At 37.8% G+C, this 21,961-nt stretch overlaps 2 protein-coding genes across 4 annotated transcripts in view; both read right to left on the bottom strand.

Moving 5' to 3' along the window:
• MBTPS2 (membrane bound transcription factor peptidase, site 2) overlaps positions 1 to 21,961 on the bottom strand; it is a 54,719-nt gene extending 32,758 nt beyond the window's left edge. For all 3 annotated transcript variants that reach the window (XR_006213407.1, XR_006213408.1, XM_042974277.1), the window contains exons 1-5: positions 21,771 to 21,961; positions 18,298 to 18,446; positions 15,505 to 15,751; positions 8,598 to 8,701; positions 6,808 to 6,935 (exon numbers count right to left, since the gene is read on the bottom strand). Coding sequence is in view for 1 of the 3 variants with exons in the window: in XM_042974277.1 (XP_042830211.1) it covers positions 6,808 to 6,935; positions 8,598 to 8,701; positions 15,505 to 15,751; positions 18,298 to 18,446; positions 21,771 to 21,845 (703 nt within the window). In the remaining 2 variants the exon portion in view is untranslated. The remainder of the gene's footprint in view (positions 1 to 6,807; positions 6,936 to 8,597; positions 8,702 to 15,504; positions 15,752 to 18,297; positions 18,447 to 21,770) is intronic.
• On the bottom strand, positions 1,443 to 4,704 carry YY2 (YY2 transcription factor). Its single transcript, XM_042974279.1, has one exon. It carries the CDS (start codon positions 4,374 to 4,376, stop codon positions 3,207 to 3,209), a length of 1,170 nt encoding a protein of 389 aa, XP_042830213.1. The 5' UTR covers positions 4,377 to 4,704; the 3' UTR covers positions 1,443 to 3,206.

Raw genomic sequence — 21,961 nt, 5'->3', positions numbered from 1 at the left:
CATACCGATCCTTTCCTTCTTCTACCAGTTTTTCTCATGGGGCAGAGTGGGGGCTCTACTAACACTCTGAACCTTGCAATTCTTATTTGTGCAAGTCTGTCCCTCGCACTCCAGGATATTTAGCCTTTCTGGCTCCCACCCACTGAATGCCACTCTCCCTTCACTGAGACAACCAAGGAATGCTCCCTGCCCCCACACATTCCAAACATCTACAGGAGGGTGACAGCACCAGTGGTTGAGAGCCAATGTTTTATAGTGATAGAAATGTAACCTAAAGACATTTCCCAGACTTGCAGGAATCTGAGTTCGGCCATATGACTGCTTTGGCTAACAGGATATGAGTGGAGGTGATGGGGATATCATTGTCCTTATGGCTGGAATGTAGCTAAGATAGAGACAAGCCTGAGTCTATGACACAAAAGCTGCATGTTGGGAATAGTGAGCTAACAAGACAGAAAGAGCCTGAGTCCTCCAAATAACACAATTAACATTTCAGTGCTGAACTACTTACATTTGGAATGTTGTATGAGAGTTTAAGCCATTGTTATTTTTAATTACAGCAGATACCCAAGACAAGTTTCATGTACCTTATTCATACTGTTAAGATGTTCTTTTCTTTTCTTTTTTTTTTTTTTTGAGTGTTGTAAGTTGTTTTAATTCCAGAAATATCGAGGGCAACTCTAGTCCAGGACATTATGGGTAAACTATCTTTTCGGTTCTATACAGAGAGAGATCTTTTAAATACACCAATTGTATCAAAGCATCTACTGGAAACTGTATTTTGATTTTACATTTTTGAACTTTGGACTTTTTCCTTATTTGCATATTCTATTTATCCCATTTCTTACATCTAGTACTTTACTAATTTTCTTACAACCATTATTTTACTAGTTTATCAGAATGCCCAGTTCTTATAACCATTACAGAGTAATTCATTTTTTTAAAACATATTGACTTATTTATAAGGTTCCCTACTAATGATAACATAGGCTGCTTTAACTTTTTCATACAACGCTACAATAAACAGCTTTGTTCATATTGTTATATATCTAATTATGCATCTGTGAGGGTATGGAAAATTCCATAGAAATGGAATTGCTGGGTCAAAAACAATGTGTATTAAAATTGACCTCCAATGAGTCTGCATTAATTGATATTCTCATAACTGGCATGTTTCCCTACCCTGTAAATAACCCTAGATGCTAGGAAAATGTTAGACTTTGTCATCCGCTAGGTGAAAAGTAAAATCTGTTGTGATTTGAGTAAGCTTGTACATCTTTCATGTTTATTAAAAGGCTATTTGTATTTCTGTTGTCTGAGAACTATTTCTATCTATTGCATTTATCTTTTTTTACTAATTTGTATGTATCATTATTGAATGTATTGAATGTATATATTGAAAAATTTAGTCCTTTGTAAGAGTATTACAATTTTTCCTCCAGTTTGTATTTTGGCTTGGTTTATAGTTCTGCCTATGCAGACATTTTACATTTTGGTATGGTCAAATTGCTCCTTTGCATTAAGCCTTTCCCAGTTCAAAATTATAGAAGATACTCACCTAGGGTTTTCTTGTATTGCTTTCATAGCTTCATTTGAAAAAAAACAAAATTAAAAACTTGTTTTTGCCTAGTGGAATTTACTCTCTAGTGAAACTAACTTAGGGATACAGCTATAACCGCCCTCCTCCCCACTGCCCCACCAAGTAGCTGGTCCCAACACAATTTCACAAAATTATCCATTTTCCACCCCTCCCCCCACAACCCTAGCCTATTACATTTGCCACTGTTATGTTTATGTTAAATTCAGCTTTCTCCCAGCTCTACCAGAACTGCCTAGATGCTTGCACTCTCACCATCACTCCCTTATCAGGATAGTCCCACCACACAGTCATAGCACAGACCATGCTGTTTTCCCACCCAAACAACAGTCAGAGTGCTTTCTTGACTTTCTGAGCAGCCTCTTATCTCTGGTCAGGGACTTGTCAGGGACGCAGCTGGTATGAGATCACCCCTCTGGATTCCAGATTTGCCCATGATGGCTAAGTGGCAAGCAGGGTGGTACAACACGTTTCCTTTATTTAAACAACGTGTTGTCCATTAATGATTTGTTTGTAAGTATACCAAAGGAATATTTGTTCTTTTACTTTTTCTAGAACAGGAGTTTTTAACAGCACTATTGGCATTTTGAGCCAAATAATTCTATGTTGTGGGGAACATGTTGTTGTGCATTGTAGGGTGTTTACCAGCATCCCTAGCCTCTATCCACCTGATGCCACTAACAACCTGCCCATTTTCTCTATTTTCTAGCTATGGTATTTACACAGACAAGTTTTTTTTTCCATCTTTAGGTTATTTTATTTCTGCTTCTTCTGTTACACAAGATGTTAAAAAGTGTTATCAAGTGTTAAAAGTCAATACATACAAAATACATTCTACAACTAAGTACCACTCTCTTAACTGAACATGCAAAGAAGTTATACTAAACACCACCTGGCAGTATTTTGGGGAAATAAAATGACTAAAATAGATTGAATTTGACTATTAAGTCACATCTAATATTCAATACTACATAAATCAATGCAGCTAAAAGATAGTTATGAAAAATGTTTTAACATCAAAGAATACAACCAAAATTAAGAGCACACAAAGCCTACATAACTTTTTTTTAAACAGGAAAATACTTCATGTAGGTTACTGTTCATTGTTTTAAAGAAAATCTATTCCAAGCAAAGTTATCAACCTTCAGAAAAACCATACAAAGAATTACTAAACATATTTCTAAAACTATAAATATGAACATTTGGAAAATACACAACTTTAAAAATTTGTGAGCAATAGGTGAACTTTGTATTTTAAAAAACGTGAAAAGAAGTCCCATTTTTAGAAGAGTTGTATAAAGAACCATCTTTTGATGTGAGGTTCATAAATTATCCTTGTTGGGACCAAACTTTACAAAACACTATGTTTTTCAAATAGTATTACAGAACAAGATATAGCACCCTAACAACGTTATATAAAGGTATATATATTAAATATATATATTTTACTTTTTACTTTTATTTTTACTACTCCATCAAAACATGACCCTTATATATACAGGAATCAATAAAAATATTATTTCCTACAAACAATACACAAAAGTGGCATATTCATTTTCAATCATGCTCCTGGAAGACACTTCCCAACTTTGAGAAGGGTCTTCCCTTCTTACTGGCTGTTTTTGTTTTTAGCATGTGTTAAGATATGAGATTTCAGGTTAGTTGACTGAGCAAACTTCTTATTACAACCATCAAAGGGGCACACGTAGGGCCTGTCTCCGGTATGGATTCGCACATGTGTACGCAAATTGAAATCCAGGGAAAAGCGTTTTCCGCAGCCTTCAAATGTGCACTGAAAGGGCTTCTCTCCAGTGTGCACCAGCTGATGCCGTTTTAGTTTGGAGCTCTCGACAAAAGCTTTGCCACATTCTGCACATACGTGGACTCTAGGACCGTGGGTGTGCAGATGTTTTCGCAAAGCAGAGTTATCCTTGAACATCTTCTCGCAACCTTTATGAGGACAAGCTACTGTTCTTAGAGCATCTTCTTTGGTTTTTTTTGGCTTCATTTTAGTAAATTCTGCTAGTTGTTTAGGATCTGAGAGATCAATACCAGGTAGTCCTTCAGGAGGAAGCTTCTTCCCCGTCAGGTACTCTGAATAATCAGGAGCTGATGTCTCAATCTTCCCTGTCTCCTGGTCTCTTTGGTCATCTGGGGGCCACAGGGTGACGGAGAACTCATCCTCCAGGGTTTTGATCTGCACCTGCTTCTGCTCCCACTTCCTGCTGCCAATCTCAGAGCTGCTACTTCCCCCGTGGGCCTCACTATTAGTGTAATTCTTCTTACCGCTTGACTTCTTGCTTTGGCTGCCGCGCTTCCTGCTGTGGCTGACCGCTGACGACGACGCTGAAGCTGCCAAGGAAGCCAGGGTCTGCTGGAAATCGTCGTCTTCACCGAGCGGGATGACCATCTGGTCGTCGAAATTGTTGCTGGCCTGCAGGTCGTCTGACTCGTAGTAGCCCACCACTTCCTCCTGCGTCTGTACCATGATTATGTCCTGGTCGTGGTCTCCTTGGCTCAAGTTGCTGGTAAACAGCGGCTGCAGCGCGATCAGAGGTGGTTGGTGGTGGCCTCCGTGGACCCAACTGCCGTTGATAATCTCGTACTCTGTGATGGTTTCCATCGACATAGTCTCCACAGGGACGGTCTCCACAGGGACGGCCTCCACAGGCACGGTCTCCACAGGCACGGCTTCCACGTGGATCTGGCGCAGCTCCGTAATATCTTTAAGTAACTCTGAATTTTCTGGGGCGATGTTGAGAGAGTCCTCTGAGGCCATGGCTCGGCAGCGGTTTTGGCTCCTGGAAGAGCAGGTGGCGACTGGAAGGCTGCGGATAAGGCTGAGAAAGAAAAATGCGAGCCCCACCGAGCGTCGGTTGAGGCGAAAGCCGCGGAAGACGCGAAAGCGGTTGAGGACGTGAGGACGTGAGGACGCGAGGACGCGAGGACGCCAGGACGCGAGGACGCCGAGAACGCGAGGACGCCGAGAACGCGGAAGACGCGGGGGCTTCTGGGTGCCACTGGCGCATGCGCTTCCCAGCGCCTCAGCAAGTGCGTGCTCACGTGCACACCCACGCACTCGTGGACGCTCCAGCCCTCACGCACACGTTCCCCCCACCCCCGCCACCACGCTGTTGTTTGAATATTAATTCGGTAACCAGCTTCTTCCCTGAAGTTTTCTACATTTCCGTTGATTTTCATGTTTTCTTCCCCCCTCCACCCACTGCAAGGCATACAACAATATCTAAAAAAAAAAAAAGGCTTACTCCTTTATAATATTTTTGTCTTTTTCTCTTATTGTACTGACCCACATTTAGAGACCATTTAACAGTACCAGTGTTAATTGATAATGGGATTGCTTGCCTTATCCTTTAATAGGAATACTTTCAAGTGTTAACCATTAAGAAGTATCCAGCTATTTTTAACCTTTACTACGGATTTTTGCTTTTTAGCCATTAATGGATGATGAATTTTGTTACTCAGTCCGATACCTGCTGAGATGAGGATTTCTTTTTCCCCCAATGGTAAATAATGTTTACCACCTTAAAATAGATTTCCTAATGTTGAACCATCCTTGTATTGTTTAGATACACCATAGGCAGAGTTTCTGGTACTTTCCAAGATGTTGTATCAGTGCTCTATTAGCTTAAAAATTTTTTTTTAAGTTTCCTTCTCCATGTGATCTGAAAAGTTTATACTAAATTGGAATTAAAAAAAAAAAACCCTTTTCCTTTAAGATTGGAAAGAATTACCCCTATGAAACTTTTGGGGGCATTCTTCATCAACTTTCTTATTTTCTCCCATTGTAATTAGGCTATTGAGATTTTTTTCTTTGTTCCCTGGAGTCTACGCCATTTATATTTAATAATCACCCAAGGTTTTGAAAGTTTTTTGCAGAGATGAATAAAGAACACTTTTTAAAATAGCTGTTTTAATTTTCTCTGTATCAGTTGTCATTCCCCAATCTGACTATAAATTCTATTGATGCTTTCTCCCAGTATAATCTTTTTTTCTTCAAAAAACCTCTTATATTTTTATTTTTTAATTTTCTTAATGTTTATTCATTTTTGAGAGGCAGAGAGAGAGAGAGAGAGCGTGAGCAGGGGAGGGACAGAGAGAGGGGGAGACACAGAATCCAAAGCAGGCTCCAGGCTCCGAGCTGTCAGCACAGAGTCAGCCCGACACGGGGCTCGAACCCACGAACCGTGAGATCATGACCGGAGCCGAAGTCAGACGCTTAACCATCCAGGCGCCCCAAACCTCTTATATTTAAAATTTTTTTAATTATTATTTATTATTTTCTACCTACATCTTTATTAATGACATCATCTCTTAACTATTTTATAGTTCTTTTCTCACTTCTTCAGTTGAATGTTTAACATTTATTTTCATTTATTTCATAGTAACTACATAAGGGAGTGACTTTTCCTTTTAGCAAAACTTTATACATTATTTCATTATCACTTTTAAATATACTACAATTATGTAGTATAAATGTATGTATGTATGTAGTATAATTGTATAAAACAATTATGTTTTGAATTAAATTGGTCAATTTTTACGTTTCATGGTCACTTGAAAAGAAACTGTCATGGTATAGGGTTTGACATATCTATTGATTTTTACTTTAGTAATTAGTTTTGATGATCTGACTTCTCATCTTACTGCCATGTGTTGAGAGATGAGATTAACTTCCTTTATTAAATTTGTTGTTTTTTTTTCTTGCACTTTTCCATTTTCGTTTTGATAGTTTGTTACTTGATGCAGTAAGATTCACAATGATTACATTTTCACTGTGGATTACACTCCTTATGATTATTAAGTGACCCCCTATGTCTAACTAACTTAATGTAGTCATATTTTCTGTTCACATTTGCATGGTATATTGTTAATTTTACTTTCAACCTTTTTAAAATAATTTGTTGTTTTTACTGAAGAAACTGGAGTGTATAAATAATTTTGCTTTATTTTTTTCTTTTAATATTTACTTAAGTAATCTCTACATGCAATGTGGGGCTTGAATGCATGACCCTGAGCTCAAGAGTCACATGCTCCTTAGACTGAGCCAGCCAGGTGCCCCTTGCTTTATTACTTTTGACTGAGAATCTTATAAGCTGAATTTATCAACCAAAAAGTGAGATGTTTTCATTTGTGATGTGAATACTTTCCATAACAACACACAGATGAATAAAGAAATTTAAGTCTGTTACCTGCACAGAATATCCTTAGCTGCTGGACCGGTGATATAAGTTGCAAATGAGTGGTGAACAGATCAACAAATGCTCCAGGATAAATAATGAAGAGAAAAATTCCAAAGCCATTAAATCGAACTTGTTCCCTAAGAAATCAAATAAAAAAAAGGAATTTACTACTAGTATTGCATTTTTCCAATTAATAATGTATTTAATCTTAAAACTTCCCACTATAAATTCTTGGTTAAAAAACAAGTCTCTCTAGACAGTCAAGAAAAATATTTCCAAATATATGATATATATTTATCTCACAATTTCACAACAGCATACCAGTTTGGTTATCTGCGAAATTGCATTTTGTAAAATAAGGGTATTCTGAAATAGACTTAAAACTTCAAAACTTTTAGAAACCAGTATGCTGAACAAGTAACTTGAAATTAGTCACATATATAAAGAAATGGTTAATATTTCCATGAGGAACTAAATGAAAAACACTTCAACTGTTTACTCTGAATTATTTTCAGAGAAGAACACAACAGAAAATATAATTCAAGTAAAGTATCTAAATATATTTATCTTGGCTAATATAAACAAAAGTGGAGGTTTATATAAGTGTATTCCTATTTATGTTAAAATAAGTATACCTAAATATCCATAATGTTCACATTGTCCTTAAGAGAACCATTTATTATCAATTCAGTCTCTAAAAATGGAATTATACTTAACAGCCTCATAAGACCAAACAGCTACTCTAAAAAAACCATCCCCTAAATATACTGTGCTGTCATTTAGTACTATATATTTAAGATGACTGTAAAATTTGCTTTTACTTGACAGTTGGTTTTTATAAAAGATTACCCATACTATTTCACAAACATACTGTGAAGTATTAAACCGTTAATAACAATGATTTTATATGTAAAACTCTAAAAGCTACAATGCTAAAAGTATGGAAGCAAAGATGAGAGATTAAAAAAGAAAAAGTAGCTGCCCACTTAAACCACTACATGTAGCAGTATATGCTTTGTCGAGATGAGAGTTTATTAGCAGTCAACAGAGTTCTGTTCATAAGCAACAGGAAAGTAGTAAGAAGTGATTACATCTTCTCCTATAAAATCTTTTATCTGGTCCACATACCCAGAGGATAAAACACATTCCCATCAGTATGTGTGTTCATCATGGCAGTAATTACCAGTAGGAGCGAAGGGGGAATTGTGCTCCCCTATCACAAATTTATAAGTTTAGGAGCCTTTAAAATGCTCAGGCATAATTACAATATACATTTGAGTAGTCAAGACAAGAACAGGGCGTGATACTTGAAGAAAGTATCTCATCCTCTCTTGTCTTCTTTTACTTAGGTTTCTAGATAGGCTATGATTATTTGTTAACAAATTCAGAGCTTTCATTGTTCCTGCTCTAGCCAGCAGAGGCTATTAGTGGAAGCAGGCTTATTTTGGCCAATAAGTCAAACAAAGTAATAAGAAGGCAGGTCGGTGGGCTCCAAGTGCAGTGGTTATCATTCTGACCTAATGATGAATAGAAAGATTAGGTTTCAGGGTTCAATTAAAATCTTGAAACACCATGAAGATATAACCATGCTGTCAAATGATTACAGTGTGTACATGGTTAATTGACTATATTCATCAATATATTAATCTTTATAAAAGAGTATTTACCTCAAAATAATGTGGATTTGCATTAGGCAATATCCACAGAAAGAAAAAGTATCAAATGAAGCAGATTTTAGTAATAAACCCTACTAAGTAAAAAGCTTTTTTTTGCATTAGTAGAAAGAAAAATATCATTACCTAATAGCTGCTATCCCATGTCCAATTTCATGTACAACACCACTAATGAGAACTGCAGCGAAGAAATAGGTCAGTTGGTTGACAGGTAAATTGATACCAGGAACCTGTTCATAGACACAATGATAAATACACAGTTGGGGACCAAGAAACCATGATGTTCATTCTGTATTAAAGCTTAAACTTCCAGGCTGAAGGTTCTGTAAACTAAAAGTGATATGAATATCAATAGTTCACTTCTCTACTTCTTTCACAATAGAAGCAAGAAATCAGCTTTTTGAACTAGGCAGTTTTTGAACTAAGCACAGCACTAATATAAAGAGAACAGGAAACACAAGGTTAAAAACGTTGAAACTTTGGCTTCCTGGAGTCTTCACCATGGGAAAGAATTAGGGAGCCTGGCAAAGTGCCAGGGAATGCGGAGTGACAGTGACAAGGAGTCAGCAACTGTTCTACCCTCAAAGGCTAGAAGCCTGATTTGGAAATTTTTGTTACAATCTTAATCCTGCCTCTGAATTGTTATTGCAAGGTTCCAGATACTTAAGTGAGTAATATAGGATATTCCTACCCCTCATCAATGAGTTTTCATTTTAGTATTCTCAAGTAACATGAGTGCTGGTAATTAAGGGTACTGTAATAAAGTGCCTTATTGGTGTGGGAGCACTGTGCTGTCCATTTCTTGGATTCCAACAATTTGTGTAGTAGAGTGGTCAGAAAAAGAGTATCAAAATGATATGTATTATATTAAAATTGAAATTTAATGCAGAAAGTAAGTTGTCTGGAATAGACAGACATATTAAGGACCTATGAAGAAGTCGTCTTGCAATCACATGCTCCTAAGATGATGCATTTGTATGTATCACTGCATACACAAGGGAAGTTTGCTATTGTAAGAGCTGCATGGTAAAGTCTTGTAGATACCCAAGAATCTTCTCATACGATAAATAATCACTCTTGAGTTATGTCATCTGTTAAGGAGTCTATAAATTAGGTTAAGTAGGGGCACACCAGACATCATTTATATTATTCACATACTGAGCATCTATTTCTCACAGTCCAGGAGTTGGGACCCTAAAAGTATCCTTCTAGAGGAAATTCTTCCTCTTATTACTTTAATTACAAAATGTGTTTAAAGCAGGAAAACTGGAAAACTCAAAAGAAAAACAGAAGACTATACTCCTGCTCCCCAAACACAAAACCAAAAACCATTCTCAATGTTTTAATGTATGTTCTTCTAGTCTTTTCACATACATATATTTTTAAGAATTATATTTTTATTATAAACATGGTTTTGACACCTGCCCCTCTCACTTAATAGTATCACAAACATTTTTTCCATGAGTGTTTTCTGGTTCAACATTTTTTTATTTGTATTAAAAAAATTTTTTTTTTAATGTTTATTCTTGAGGGAGAGACAGAGTGAGTGGGGGAGGGGCAGAGAGGGAGGGAGACACAGAATCTGAAGCAGGCTCCAGGCTCTGAGCTGTCAGCACAGAACCCGATGCAACTCACGAGCCGTGAGATCATGACCTGAGCTGAAGTTGGACGCTTAACTGAGCCACTCAGGTGCCCCTATTTTTATTTTTTTTTAATTTAAATCCAAGTTGGTTATCATATAGTGTAACAATGATTTCAGGAATAGAATTTAGTGATTCATCACTTACATGTAACACTCAGTGCTCATCCCAACAAGTGTCCTCCTTAATGCCCCTTGCCCATTTCACCTATCCCCCCAGCCAACACTCCTCCAGCAACCCTCAGTTTGTTCTCCGTACTTAAGAGTCTCTTATGGTTTGTCTCCCTCTGTTTTTATATTATTTTTGCTTCCCTTCCCTGTGTTCATCTGTTTTGTACATTAAATTCCACACAAGTGAAATCATATATTTGTCTTTCTCTGACTTAATTTCGCTTAGCATAACACACTCTAGTTCCATCCATGTTGTTGCAAATGGAAAGATTTCATTCCTTCTGATTGCCAAGTAGTATTCCATTGTGTATATATATCACATCTTTTTTATCCAGTCATCAGTCGATGGACATTTGGGCTCTTTCCATACTTTGGCTATTGTTGATAGTGCTGCTATAAACATTGGGGTGTATGTGCCCCTTCGAATCAGCACTCCTGTGTCCTCTGGATAAATATCTAGTAGTGCCAAGTGCTGGGCCATAGGTAGTTCTGTTTTTAATTTTTTGAAGAACCTCCGTACTGTTTTCCACAGTGGCTGCACCAGTTTGCATTCCCACCAGCAGTGCAAAAGGGTTCAACATGATTTTTAAGAACTGTACTGTATTCTATAAAATAGACTGTTGGGCATTTAATTGTTTTAAAGTTTAAAGTTTCTGCTCTTATACTGTGATAAACATATTTGGACACATATATCCAAATATTTTGGGGGTAAAAATTCTTAAGCATGGTTGGTTCAGGCTCAGGAGACAGGTCACTTCAGTTTGACATTTTGGATCCATCATTAACTAGCTAAGTGACCTCAAGGAAATTTGGATTATTCCTCCCAACAGTGCAATTTCCTCATTAAAATGGAAATAACCACATTTACATTTACATAAAAAGGTAATTTTGAGGATTAAATGAAATAATCCTTGTCCCATATTTAACATTATGCTTCAGGGCTCCTGGGTGGCTCAGGTGGTTGAGCATCTGACTCTTGATTTCAGCTCAGGTCATAGTCCCAGGGTTGTGGGATTGAGCCCTGTGTTGGGCTCAGTGCTGAGTGTGGAGCCTGCTTGAGATTCTCTAATTCTCTCTCTCTCTTCCTCTGCCCCTCTCCCCCCACTTGCACTCTATCTCTCTAAAAAAAAGAGAGTAACATATGCTTTCATTACACAAAATTTAAAGGACTTCGATACATATCAAACTGTTCTCCAAAAGTAGACCCTTTGTAGCCTTGAGCAAGCTTATTTATTCAAATCTGAAATTTTAGGAAAATAAAAAGTATTTCATTGTTTGATTTATATTTCTTTATTATTAAAGCTCAACGTTTCCCCTACTTCTGACCATTGATAGGTCTTTTGTGAGTAGCCTACTCATGACTTGTCTATTTTTTTCTCCTACAGTGTTTTATTTTTTTCCTATTGCTCTGTAGGATCACTTCAAATATCAATTATCAGTCCTCTGTAATACATATCATAGATGTATTCCCAAGTTCTTTTGCCTTTTAATTTTTTCTTTTAGTTTTTTGATATATAAAAATTTTATGTAGTAAAATCTATCAATATTCATGGTTTCTGCCATTAGTTTTATGCTTATGTCTTCCTCATTCTGTGTTCATATAAGCAGAAACTTATTTTTTGTCTTTCAAGGTCTTTTATGACTTTGTTTCAATCTTAATTCAACTGGAATTTATTTTTGTGCATAGAGGAATTTTACTTTTAAGACTCCTTTAGTACCTGAAGAGAAGATTCAAACTATGTTGCTTGGATTGCTGTTTAAATTCATGAATTCCAAGCGTCCTTTCCCTAGTTATGAAACTAGTTTTCATAACCTTCACCTTTAATGTATACATAGCATTTCACTGAATGACAATCCCACAACTTAAGCAGCATTCCTCAATTATACACTGTGGTTATTTCCAATTCTTCATAATAAACAATGTTAGGATAAGAATTTGATGAATACTATTTTTTCCACATTTGGAAGTGTTTACTTAAAGCTAGAGTCCTAGATGGTGGTATACAAGCAAATGGTCAAAAGATATGGACATTTTTATGATGCTCATTATCTGAAGTTCTCTTTACTCAGACCCTACTAAGAGATTCTTTTTAAGAATATCAGGGTACCTTCTTCTACATATCTGCTCTATTTCCATGTTGTCAGGTGTCTGCCTGTTCAGATAAGTAGCTTCCCTTTCTCTGACCCCTCTCTAAATTTATGTACTTAAGATTTTTTAAGATTAAAAATTTTTTAATGCTTATTTTTGAGAGAGAGAGAGCGAGCGAGCATGTGCAAGCAAGGGAGGGGCAGAGGGAGAGGGAGACACAGAATCTGAAGCGGGCTCTAGACTCTGAGCTGTCAGCACAGAGCCTGACGCAGGGCTCGAACTCAGGGACTTCGAGATCATGATCTGAGCCATGCTTAACCAACTGAGCCACCCAGGAACCCCAAGGTTAATTCTTACAGATTTTCTCAATATCACAATATATCCTGGTTATCTTAACTTTATTTCAAATAAATCAGTAGGCTTGATTCCATAGGACATTGGTTCCTTTGCTTTATTATCTTATGGATGTAATAATGAGATAAGGTAAGGATTTGAGTGAGTGATTATACTAACAGATGGTAGGTCTTATTTTCTGGCAACAGTATGTGACTGCCCATCTGTCCTGGCCATGATCACACAGGGTATTAGATGTACCAGAATTCTGATCTCTCAGTGACAGAGTGCCAGGTTTTTGGGAATTAATACTGAATAAGGCTGTAGGTAATTACAATGTAAATAGAAAATATATTCTCTGAGCTACAAGAACTCATATCAAAGCTAGGAAATAGAACATTGGTTTTTTTCTTTTTTTTAACATTTATTATTTATTTTTGAGAGAGAAAGAACACAAGTGGGATGGGACAGAGAGAGAGGGAGACATAGAATCTGAAGCAGGCTCCAGGTTCTGAGCTGTCAGTGCAGAGCCTGACACAGGGCTCGAACCCACGAACTGTGAAATCATGCCCTGAGCCGAAGTCAGACACTTAACCAACTGAGCCACCCAGGCGCCCCAGGAGATAGAACATTCTTAGATATATACATAAACATGCACAGTGTACTACAGTGGGCAACTGACTTCTTCATGATTCCAAAGCAGGACTCCTAACAGAGTCAACATTTTTGTGAGCTCTATGAATGAACTGAGATGCAGAAAGAAGAAATAATTTCTTCTCTGAGCTACACTTTATCATTCCAATCCTAGGCAGACAGGTGAATGATCACATTTCTTCCCAACCTGCTTCTTTCTCTACTATCCTCTTCTTTGGCAAACAATAACCAATCATGTAGCCTGAGAGTCGTCCTTAACTCTTCCCTCTTGTTCCAGCCTCACATTCACTTAAACACCAAGGCCTGAGAACTCCACTCTAAAAGACCCTTTGAACCTGCCTCCTTCATTCTTCTTACCACCAATTTAGTTTAGATCTGTGTCACTTCTACAGTGAATTATTCCAAAGTGCCCTCTAATATGCTCTTCCCATCTTCAGTGTAACCCTCCTTTGGTCCATTTTATACAGACCTGTTATCTACAAGTAAAAATCAAAACTACTTAGTAATCTCCACACCCAACACTGGGGTTGAACTCAAAACCCAAGATCAAGAGTCGCATCTCTACCAACTGAGCTAGCTAGACACCGCCCAAAATCAAAACTCCTTAGGATGATCTTTCATAACCCAGGCCTTATCGGTATTTCCTATTTTATCTCCTGCATCATATACCTTCCACCATATACCTCCTAGACACAGGTCAAAGTTATAGTTCCTTGAAGAATTAGTGGTTTTTCTTAAGGGAATAGAGCATGATGGCTCTGAGGTCAGTGGTGGGTGAGTGATGGACCCACTATTTATGAGCTGTGACCACAGGCAAGTGACTTAACATCTCTCTGCCTTGCTTTTCTTATCTGTGATGAGATACTTACCCATAGATTGTTAAAGAATAAAATAAAATGGGCACAAAAACCTCACATAGAAAGCATGTATATTACCTAGGTTTTATTATTATTCTATTATTCTCCCCTAATCCCCCACCTTTCCATATTATAAGGTTCCCTCTGTTATTGGGATGCTCAATTGCCATCTTTTCTTAGAGGCTTTGAGGACTCTCCTCACCCTTCCCTTGAAGCTCTCCTCTCCTCTCTTCCCAGTGCCAGGCACATCTCAGCATGCCTTTTCTCTGTTCTCACAGCACCTTGTACTCTGTCTAACTATAGCACAATCACAGCAGCTCTCCCTCTAGACTAAAACTTCATGAGTGCTAGGATTGGATTTTGTTCCCCATATAAGCAGGACTCAGCATATGGCCGGTAGGCAGAATATACTTAGTAATTGTTGAGGAAATTAATCATCTCTTCTAAGGCCATACCTGGCAAATCCTTTCAACCCCTAAAAAAGAGCTATTACCATAAGAGAGATTATCATTCTCTACTAATGACTTCTAAATATCCCCATAGTGACCCAGCCTACTAGAAACCACAAAAAATGAGTTAAAAAATGTATTATTAGCTCTTAGTCTATTCCATTAATAAGAGCATGATTAAGAACATAACATCCACGACTCATGAAAATAAAAACTACACATGTGAAAAATTTGAAATAAAAGTCAATGGTAAAGCACCCTTCTAAACCCTGGAGACATGGATCAATACGGTATAGGTTTGTTTATACATGTGCTTTGAAATGAGAATTATTATAAATGGCTTACAGTCTAAGGAGTAAAACTCAGCACATTATTCTTCACATCAGGAGATCACAGTGACCATTCAAGGTCTTATATCTTTAATTAAAAGGATATTATTGGTTAGAGTCTGAAAGACATGAAGAGGAAAGGCAACACTTTGCATAGGGTTAAAATGCAATTTATTTCTACATTATAGAGATCTTAAATCAGCATGCTTATTCCTTGATAGAAACAATCATTTAACACCTCAAGAAGATACTGAGTTAATTCAAATATCTGTGTAATTGTAGACAGTTTTGATGGTCCATTTGTTCTATTACTACTACTACCACCCCTACTACATATTCCAACAAATCTTTGCTACATTCCTATTAATATTTTTGTTTAAGCAGGTAATTTGAGAAATCGTGAGACTTTTCATCTGTTTCCATATTTATAACATGGATAGGAGTTATGCTAGCCAGAAGAAATATCTTATATTCATGTTGCAATAAACTTAAAGCAAAAAGAAGGTACTTACCACAACTTGTAGCACTTGTTCATTGTGAAGTGAGGAGGAGGAGGAAGAAGAGGAGGAAGAGGAAGAAGAGGAAGAGGAGGAAGAGGAAGAAGAGGAAGAGGAAGAAGAGGAAGAGGAAGAAGAGGAAGAAGAATAAGAAGAGGGTGAGTCAGCCATCATTTGTGCCAAAGTCTGCATCAGCGTTTTCCCCAGGAGAAAAAAAGAGCTGAACATAGCAATTACGCCAAACACCATTCCAAAATTGAACCTGTCGGGAGGAAGCAAAATTGCATAAACATACACTTCCTCAAAATTCACGGGTTAGCAAACTTATCGACCAGCCACATTTCATAGCTTCAAAATAATGGCTAAAAATTTCAATAACTCTGCTTCATTTTCCTACCTGAACTTGAGATACATGACTGAAACACATGCACTGGTCTCTTTTAAGCAGTTGTATTAATTTACAACTCTTGCATAACTGAAGAGGCTGAATATTGTTCCCAATAAAGTTTCTTTCCTCTCTTTTGTCCATTTACATAGAATTGTTTTGATCTTGTTCTCACATAATTATGAAAGCTCTTTTGACATTACAGACATCCATTTCTTTTTTATCTCCAATTCTTTTGTTTGCATTTTATTTTAGCTATTATTTTGTGATGAGCTTAAATATTAACATGGTAAAATTTAACAACAGTTTCCTTCTTCTACTGTTTTAATAATTACAATAATTACAAATTACCCTTCTATAGTTGGGAATAATCTATTACATTTCCTCGCTTTTTGGTAAGTTGTGTTTTTCAATAAACTTGTCCATTTTGTCTACATTGTCAAATTTATAGGCATGGAGTTGTTCACAATCGTTTCATTTTGAAAAAATGTACATGGAATCTGCAGTCGTGTTCCCTTTTCTCAATTCTGATTTTTTAAAAATTGAAGTGCAATTAACATACACTGTTGCATTACTTTCAAGTGTACAACATATGGATTCTATACATTATTCAAGATTCCTCACGTACAGTGTAGTCGACATACAATATTGTTACAGTATTATTGACTATATTCCCTGTGCTGTACTTTTTCATCTCTGTGACTTATTTTGTAACTGGAAGTTTGTATGTCTTAAACCCCTTTATTTATTTCACCCATACCCCTACCTACCTCCCCTCTGGTAACTACCAATTTGTTGTCTGTATTTAAGGCTCTGCATATTTTGTTTGGCTCTTCATTGGTTTTGTTTTTTATATTCCGTATATAAATGGAATCATATGGTATTTTTCTTTCTCTTAGTTCGCTTAGAATAATACCTTCTAGTTCCATCCTTGTTGTTGCAAATGGCCAGATCTTTTTTATGGCTGAGTAATATTCCACTATGTATATATACCACATCCTCTTTATCTATTCATCTATTGATGGACACTTGGGTTGCTTCTGTATCACAGCTATTGTAAATAATGCTGCAATAAGCATAGTGGTGCATATATCTTTTTGAATTAGGGTTTTTCTTTGGGTAAATTTTCTTTGGGTAAATATCCATTAGTGGAATTACTAGATCATATGGTATTTCTTTTTTTTTAATTGAAGTATAGTTGACACACAATGAAGTATAGTTGACACACTATGTTTCAGTGTACAACATAGTGATTCAACAAGTTTATACATTATGCTATGCTCACCACAAGTGTAGCTACCATCTGGTGGTATTTCAGTTGTTAATATTTTTGAGGAACCTCCATATTGTTTTCCACAGTGGTTTCACCAATTTATATTACCATCAATAGTGCACGAGGGTTCCCTTTTCTCAGCATCCTCAATAACGCTTGTTACTTATCTTTTTGATACTAACCATTCAATTCTGATTTTTGTTACTTGTGTTTTCCTCTTCAGAATTATGGAAGGGGTTTATCAGTTTTATTAATCTTTTCAAAGAACCAACATTTGGCTTTGCTGATTTTCTTTACTGTATAGTTTTTATTTCTCTGATTTCTGCTCTTTATTATTTCCTTCTATTTTGCTTGCTTTGATTTGCTATTGCATTTTCTGCTTTTTAATGATCTGTTTACATTTAGCTCTGTAACATGTGGCGCTAAAATTTTAGCAAAAAGGAATTTAGACAAAGGCCCTTTATACCCATACTAGAAATTCTGTCAATGACAAAATGTGTTGGTCCTTAGGGTGGCCCAGAGATCATTATAAACCTCCTAACAATAAACTATATGCTCCTTGATTAAAAAAAAATAAGAACTTAAAAGGGGTAGACCTGGCATGGCCAGGGGACTCCAGAACCCTGCTGCTACAATCTGGCTGATCATTTTGCCTAGTGGTTTGTGCATATGCTTTACTGGCTGTGAAATATTTTAAATACCATTACCCTGGAGGGCTATCAGAAAAGAAGTATAGGGGAAATCCTGCAGACTTTTGGGTATCCTATGACTCCCAGGACCCTTGTTTCTATGTGTTATGATAGGGGACAGAATTCTACAGAATTAATTTCATGATGGAAAATGTTCCAATTTTTTGGCATTTCTATTAGTGAATAACTTACACCGTAAAGTGCACAAGTGTCAAATGTACTGCTCACTGAATTTTTACATGTGCACCCATGTACTACTATCCAGATAAGGTATAGAACCTTGATTTTTGATGCATGCAAAAGCACAATGATGTAATCCCATTTAAGTTTATAGAGAACCAGACGTTTTATACTGTCAATATTTTAAAACTCAGATTGAAAATGATGGAAATAGTTCATTTAACAAGCATTTCTCATGATCACAATGATTACTTTAAACCAAAAAGAAAAATGAAGAATACCACTGGTAAAGCATCCTCGCTTTCCGCCGTCCCCAACTGTAAAAGGCACGATTGAAAACAGCAGTTTGCCACCTTATGTGAAATGGGGAGATGCTCAATCCATTGTTTTCCAACCAGTCTTCATAAGAATGCTTAAAATACACAGATGACTAGGAGAGAAAAAGTTCCACATCACTCAGTTTTGAAGAACATGTATGATGTTTAAGAAAATCAAAAAGAAGTCTTTTCTACAGGAAAGGAAGATACTGACTGCCCAAATACTTATAATTTTAAAGCTTTATGTTTCTTTTTCAGGATATTAAAGATCTCAGACTAGCTGGTCTGTTGAGGTTAGAGTCTGGCAAAGTATGGCCTATAGGCCAAATGTGGTCTACAGCCTGTTTTTTTTTTTGTTTTGTTTTGTTTTTTGTTTTTTTAGTTAATTTCTACGCCCAATGTGGGGCTCAAACTCACAGCCCCTGAAATCAAGAGTTGCATGTTCTATCAACTGAGCCAGCCAAGTGCCCCATACAGCCTGTTTCTTTGTATAGCCTATGCGCTAAGGATAGTTTTTATACTTTTAAGGGGTTATAAAAAAAGACAACAAAAAAACAAGAATATGTATCAGAGAGCCTATGTGGCTCACAAAGGCTAAAATACTTATCATCTGGCCCTTTACAGAAAAAGTTTGTCAAAGTTAGAACAGCGCTGTCCAATAGACATATGTGAGCCACAAATGCAAGCCACATATGTAATTTTAAATTTTCTAGTAGCTGATTTAAAAAAGTAAACAGAAACAGATTAATTTAAACATACTTTTTAACTAAAAATATCCAAGACATTATCATTTCAGTATGTAATCTATATAAAAAACCTATTTAAATACTTTACATTTCATTTACTTATTTGTACATAAGTCTTTGAATCCAGTGTGTTACAGCACATTTCAAATTTGGACCAGCCCCATTTCAAATGCTCCATGACCACATGTAGTTAGTGGCTCCCACACTGGACAGCAGAGGTCTAGAAGCCTTGTTATCACAGAAAGAGGTCTTGTGTTATAATCTAAAAAGACCTCCAACCAATCCAACTCAGAGGACAAGTTAGCTGCAATCAGTGCTTTCTATCCTCCTAGCAACCACCCTGAGACCTTAAGCTGCCTTTGATCATGTGGAAGTACAAAACTTGTGTAAAACCAAATTGGTCTTAATAACTTACATTTTCCAGGGTTGATGGGATAGCTGCTTATACACACCCAAACAAGTTTTATCTTTAGGGAAGTTTGAAGTCCTTGAGTAATGTAGGATTTTGGATGATATAAGGTTGTTTTATATATCCTGACAATGACCCCTTTTACCCCTTAGTTACAGTAAATACAGTTAAGTATTTTATCATATTGATGCCCATCCATTTGAGGAATTTGTCTGTAGGATATTTCAGTCCTATCACAATCATAAAAAATGACCTGACTGATATAGGTATCCGTTTGTCTTTGGATCTATAATGTCCTCTGTTCTCAGTCTTCAGGTGAAGTTTTTCAACCTGCTTGTTTTCTGAGGCTTAGAAAAGTAGAGTGACACACCCCTTCAGTAGATGTCTACTGAGGAAATCCTAGAAGAACCAAACGTGGAACAGCAGATCAAGTTAGTAGCAGAGACGCTGAAGGTACAGACTCCTAAAGCCTGAGGTCTCTCCATTGCCCAGACAGTGACTCTGAGTGAGAGTGAGGTCTTTTGCTCAAGGAATAGTACTCTGTTGGGGATCTAGGGGTTGTTACTGAAATTAAAGTAACCTCATCACCTCACACACTTGACCAGAGACTGGAGAGGTTTGAAAAGTTCTTATTTTGGATTAAAAAAATTTTTTTTTAAGTTTATTTATTTTGAAAGAGAGAGAGAGAGAGAGAGAGAGAGCAAGCACAAAGGAGGGGCAGAGAGAAAGGGGGAGAGAGAATCCCAAGCAGGCTCCACACCGTCAGCACAGAGTCTGATGCAGGGCTTGAACTCATGAACTGTGAGATTATGACTTGAGCTGAAACCAAGAGTCTGATGCTTAACTGACTGAGCCACCCAGATGCCCTTTATTTTGGATTTTTGTCACATATGCAACATGAGGAAATGATGTGGCTTTGTTTTTTCTAGACAATAAAATCACTGTTCAAGGAAGCAGTGGCCTGTACTGCTTATGATAGGCTAAACACTATGCCAAGTACCTGCAGAGGAAGCACCAAAGGATCTGGTAAAGATTCAGATTTTGATTCTGTAGGTCAGGGAGAGGGCTGAGATTGTACATTTCTGAAGAGCTCCCTGATGACGCAAGAGCTGCTGGTTCTTGAATTTCAGGTGAAGTAGCAAACCTTTACGTGTGTGAGCTAATGTAATCCTTTCTACTATCTCAGAAGATCCTTACTTTTTGAAAATGAAGAAACCCAGGCACAGAGAGTAATTTGGCCAAGGCACAAAGGCTGGGAAGTGGCTGAACTCAGCCATTGTTCTAAAGACTCTATAATCTCCTCACTTTGCAAGTTTAAATGTAACAAAAAAGCACAAGTATCATTTCATTTTACTGTTACACGTAAAGCACACAATACTAAATTATAATATTCTATTTAAAACGGTATTCATAACATGAAGGTTTTATTAAACATTTGAGAACGGTATTGTGGAATAAACTCTGTATAATGACTTTACCTCCCCGCCCCACCTCCCCCATTCAATTCCAAAGGTTGCTAGAAGCATGTGGTCAGACAATTGTGCAGAATTTTTGCTACCCTTCCCAAATAACTCGAGTGGACCGTACACCCAGGGCGTATGTGTGGGGTGGGTACAGGGTGCAGATTAGAAGTGGAGTAGTCAGAAACTAGCTATCTAAATCCTGTTACCTGATGATGCTACTTTGAAGTAGGGTCCATAGACTAACAGCATTGGTAGCACATGGGAACTGGTTACAAACGCGGAATCACAGGCCCCGCCCCAAGCCTGATTAATCAGAATTCGAATTTAAACAGGAACCCTAGATGATTGTATGCACTTTAAAGTTTGAGACTACAGGTTTAAATTACAACTTGATTTAGATTCATTCCAGTACGAGAGTCTTTGGAGGGTCGTGGCCTTAAAGACAATGAGGGAAAACAATGCCTTTGCTAAGCGACTTTTTATTTTCCTCCCAGGTGCACTGCCGCGGGGTGTGGTATCGGCCCGCCCCCCCCAAACCCACTACTGGCGCCTCCCGGGCAGGAGGCCCCGAAAGCAGCGGGGCCTGCACTGCCCCGCAATGCGACTGCGGTAGCTGTGCAGACCGCCACACCCCTGCCTGGGCCCCGTGGTGTTTTATTTACTCCACGAGGCCGGGGCGCCACGCGGAAAGGCGCACGTGGGTATCGGCCGCGCGGCTTCCAGCCCGGGAGGCGCGAGGCAGGGGAAGAGAAAAGGCCTCGGGCCTTGCGCCTCAGCCCTGGACACCGCGGGCTTCGGCTTTAGGCCCGAGGCCCTCACCTTCAGCACCAAGTCGGTCAGGTAGACGGCAGTCCAGCCGCCCACCACCACTACCACCAGCGACACCGGAATCATGGCAGTGGCGGAGGCAGCGTAGGGAAGGCGAGCCCCGGCGTCTTCCTCCCTGGGAGCTGCAACCAGCTGAAAGCTCGGCGCCTACAGCCCCAGCATCCGCGCAGGAACCAAGCTGC

This window comes from Panthera tigris, chromosome X, assembly GCF_018350195.1.
Source record: "Panthera tigris isolate Pti1 chromosome X, P.tigris_Pti1_mat1.1, whole genome shotgun sequence".
NCBI lineage: Eukaryota > Metazoa > Chordata > Mammalia > Carnivora > Felidae > Panthera > Panthera tigris.
This window is presented reverse-complemented; position numbering and strand designations above follow the sequence as displayed.

Coding starts and splice junctions, on each gene's coding strand:
- YY2 (XM_042974279.1), bottom strand. CDS start 4,376: ATGGCCTCAGAGGACTCTCTCAACATCGCCCCAGAAAATTCAGAGTTA.